Raw genomic sequence first — 4240 nt, forward strand, 5'->3', positions numbered from 1 at the left:
CTTCCCTTGCTGCAACTTGAGCCCATTGCTCCTTGTTCTGTTCTTGTTTTGACTCAACTTGTGCAGTGTCCTCTTCACTGATGAAATTAAGCCCCCTTAGTCTTTATGCACTCTTCCATGTTAAATAGGTAACTGCCCCTATAGGCGTTGCAAAGGTGGCCGTTGTGCCATCTTTGTGTCATCAGGTGGCAGAGAGAAACAGGCTATGTCTACGCTCGGTGTTCTGAAACCCATGAACACTCAGAATGATTAATAGCCTGACATCATTTATAAATAAAGCTGCTTTCTTAAGAAGCCCTTGGAAAAACTGTATAAATATGTTTTGGAAACCTCCCATTTTCTATTCCTGATCTGCCTTGATCTCAATGTACGTCAGGTGCTGTTGTAGGAAAGCACTGATGAAACTGTGGACCAGTGTCTATTTATCCTTTGGAGTGGTAGGAGCTGTTTCACTAAATCTGTACTGTTTATGTGGGAAACCAAGGTGTAAAGAGAGCAAGCGGCTTTTACTCCAGGGTTGTATAACAAGCTGATGGTATGGTCAGGAATTGGATCTTGGGGATCTAGTCTCCCAGGCCACAGCTCTACCCATGAGATGGTTCTTTCTTCTTTTCAGGATGGGATTTGCTTTTCAGTTGCTTCCTTGCTGCCACTGCCTAATTTGTTGAAGAGAGGCAGACTACCAAATGATATCCCTACTAATTATGCCATTTGGGGGCAGGGAGTGGAGACCTGTCATAAAATATACTCCAGTTTAACCTGCGGCTAGCTGGTAGAGGAGAAGCTGAGATGTCAGGGAGTGTTGCTTTTTCCTGCCACAGTGAAAACTCAAACTTAAGAAAAAACAAGGATGTGAAACAGCTGTCATTTTACTTAATCTCCCAAATCACTGTCAGCAGTGGGCTGATGCCCAAATAGCTTGCCTCTGTAGTGCACCTAAACAGGCATTATAAATGCTCTTCTCATTTTCGACTTATTGTTATTTTGCAGGGAAAGGAATGTGAACACTGCAGACTTAGGAGGTTTCCTCCAAAAACTCAGGTGAGCCAAGTTTCATGCAGGCTTCCTGGTAGCTCTATGCCCCTACAGGTGTTGCAGATGTGGCTGTCGTGCCACATCTGTGTCATTAGGTGGCGAAAGAAAGAGGTTGCGTCTACGCTCAGTGTTCTGAAACCCATGAGCACTCAGAATGATTAACAGCCTGACATGCAACTCTTTTTTCTCTTAATACTAAATGATGAAAAGTGCTGGATTCACGCTTATTGATTCCCGCTCTGGCCAGAGCAGGCTTCACCTGTGGAAAAACAGGACCATTTTTTCCATCTCACCCTGCCAATGAAGACTTCCTCTGTGGAGGAGATTGTTATTCACTTAGTACCTATTCGATTTGGTGCAGATTATAGTGATGCTTTTCATTACCTGGATGCTTGTGCACTGAAACGTTGCGCTAACATTCCCCAAATCATTTTGTGTTAGATGGACAGCTGTCAGATAGCTATCTTCAGTGGTTACAAATGGGACTGAATTTGATTTTGCAGGCTAGAAGTGATGAGTACTGTATAGTTCATCTGGTCTTCCCTGAGGCTAGCGATTTCTACAGTAGCGTAAAGGGGAGGAGAAGGTCCTATTTTTATGTTATTGCTTTGAACATTATGTGCATGTGGGGGGAGGGGTTGGGATTACATTGTTTGTATAAGGAAAAGCATGACAATTAAGCTTTGTGTTATGCATTGATTGTGTGTACTGCAACATACCTGGCAGTCAGCTATAGCTGTCCTTATGCTTATCCTGTAATGGAAATAAATGTTCTCCCCACCATACATACACGTATGCCCTTCTGCTTGCAAGTGTGGGCCTCAGCCCAAACACTGCTTTCCTGGAATGTGAAAAATTCTAGGTCCAAACTTTGCAGTTTGTTTCCATCTCTCTTGCTTTTAAATCCTTACAGTGACAAGTTTTTAGAATGGTTGTAATCGTTATGCACTGTCTCTTTTGTTTGTTGGTTTAGAAAAATGTGAATACAATGCAGGCCGAGAAGTCTTCATCATAGAAGTCAGGTGAGCTTGGACATGGTAAATTCTAAATCATGATTCTAGAAACCATCAGCAGGAGTTGCAGTTTGCTTGCTAACATGTCAGCAATCCAGTGCAGCATAGACAAAGCAATTTGCTTCTTAAGATGTGTTCAACTTGAGCACCTTCTAAGCCTTTGTCTAGATGAGGATTAGATAGACTTTTAGAACCAGATATTCAAACATAGGCTGCAAAACCTTTTTAGATTGGAGAGAGAATGGGGGCAAAGACATGAGAGCCATCGTGAACCTTTCTTTAAGATAAAGCACCTGAAAGCTGCAGTTATTACAGCTTTCAGGTTTTTGTATGGCATGCTTTACTCGATCAGAAATGGAGAGAGGGGTGATTCTACATTTAAATTGCAATGCTACAATTTTGGTGTGGGACTAGATGTTTTAAGTGGTGTTTCTCTGGTGTCCTGGGCTTGAGAGAGTTACAGCCGTGGATTTCATGGTTTGTCATTAGCGGGTAGAGATGGAGAGCCTGCATCTGCTCTGTTCCAAAACCTATACGATGAGTAGTAGTTTGACATTGTTTCAAAGTATGCCTGCTTTCTCCAGGGAGATGGTAGACTATGGAACAAATGTCCTTTGAAAGGCAGCTAATCGCAAGCTAGTTTTATCCATGTCAGGAGAAGGCCTTATCCTTGTGTACAAGGTCAAGTGGAAGAGACCATTCTATTCTTGGGTTCTCCTGAGGCCTCTGCTGCTGCCCCCCATGGCTTTGGGGAAATAGCTGTTTGGCATCCTGTTGTCTGTCAAATGCTGATAACGTTTCAGTTCCTCTCTTGAGTGTAGTGAGGTTTAACATTTGTAAAGCACCTGAAAAACAAACAAAATGCAACAAAAAATGGATGGAAATGCAACGAATGAGCCAGGAGTTTCAGAAATGGGAACCTAAAGTTAGGCAGCTTCCAGAGTGCCTGAGTTATTTAGAAGCACAGTTGCTGTAAATGGGAATTGTACTAAAAATCCCCATTCCAATAAGCAGTTTTGTTTTGTTTTTCCCCAGAAGTGCTCAGCCCTGGGTACCTTCACCCTTTAATTAGCACAATCACACATACCTTCTACTGTGCCTAGCTACAATTCTTAATTCATGGGGCTAGAAGTACTTGCTAATGAAAGATAAAAAGTATTGATTTACCTTTCCAGCCATAATACTCGATTCCTTCATAGTGCTTGCTTGGCTGAGTACTTTTTACAGTTTACAAAATTCTGGGCATTTATTCATTCACTTAGAAGTATTTGTGACTGTTCTGGTGGTGTACACATGGCTTGTATTATGCATTTCAATTATGGTCTTTGATGGGGAAGGGAGGACCAAGAAACACGTAGAACCCAGGAATGTTGCTGATTGCAGGCATACCAGCAAAATTAACAGTTCGCTGAATTTCATGTTTGACTGTAATTCTCAGTGGTCAGAAGTAGTTTTCAAAACCAGCCTGGCTTTGTGAAAAATTGATATTCCATGCTTTCTTTTCACAGGTTCACTTGAGGAAAACAGTATTGATTTTTTTTGAAATGTAATGCAAAGCTGTTGAAGGTAAGTATTATGACATCTTTTAGTAGCAAGAATAAAATACTCTAATACTTCGTGTTAGTGAAATGGCTGGTGCCAGTGAGTTGGAATACAAAAAGTAGAGTTGAAGTAGCATCTGAGGCTGGTCGTTTAAAGGACATGGACAGGTCAATAAAAAAGAAAATAACAGCTATACAGTCGATGCCTGTTGGCAGCAACACTGGGTAAGAGCAACAGCCACCTACCAGCCACCTTTCCCCTGGCAATGTTTTTCCTGCCATGCATCTTCTGTCTGGTAACAGCAACACAGCTGCTGCTTAAGAGCAACATTTGTGGATCAGGAGATGCTTGACCTTGCTGTGCTTAGCAGCCTGTGGACACAATGCCAAGAAGTCTCTCCCTTAAAGAGAAAGTTGAGATTATTCAGGCCTGTCAAGTTCCTGGAGCCAATCAGAACCAAGTTGCCGTCAAGTGGGACTTGCACAGATCAGTCGTTTGTAGAATATGGAAGCAGAAGGATAAGCTTTTGTCTGATTATGAGGATGGCCAGGCAAAGAGCAATCGCAAACGCAAACGGGAGGGGAAAACCCCTGATGTCGACAGGGCACTCTTTCACTGGCTCAAGGCAAAGAGGGCAGAAGGAGCGGTGC

General features: G+C 42.5%; 1 protein-coding gene across 3 annotated transcripts in view; it reads left to right on the forward strand.

Moving 5' to 3' along the window:
- Positions 1–4240, forward strand: part of LOC109293028 (tigger transposable element-derived protein 4-like) — a 7795-nt gene that overhangs the window by 1767 nt on the left and 1788 nt on the right. Inside the window, exons 1-4 of one of the 3 annotated variants that reach the window (XM_019510789.1) lie at positions 21–437; positions 991–1041; positions 2009–2057; positions 3557–4231. In XM_019510789.1, the coding sequence (XP_019366334.1) occupies positions 3973–4231 (259 nt within the window). In that variant the 5' untranslated portion in view covers positions 21–437; positions 991–1041; positions 2009–2057; positions 3557–3972. Of the gene's footprint in view, positions 1–20; positions 438–990; positions 1042–2008; positions 2058–3556 lie in introns of those variants that run through there. The other 2 variants (XM_019510791.1, XM_019510788.1) reach the window with 2 other exon arrangements.

The sequence above is a fragment of the Gavialis gangeticus genome, unplaced genomic scaffold, assembly GCF_001723915.1.
Source record: "Gavialis gangeticus isolate Ggan-Ray unplaced genomic scaffold, GavGan_comp1, whole genome shotgun sequence".
Lineage (NCBI taxonomy): Eukaryota > Metazoa > Chordata > Crocodylia > Gavialidae > Gavialis > Gavialis gangeticus.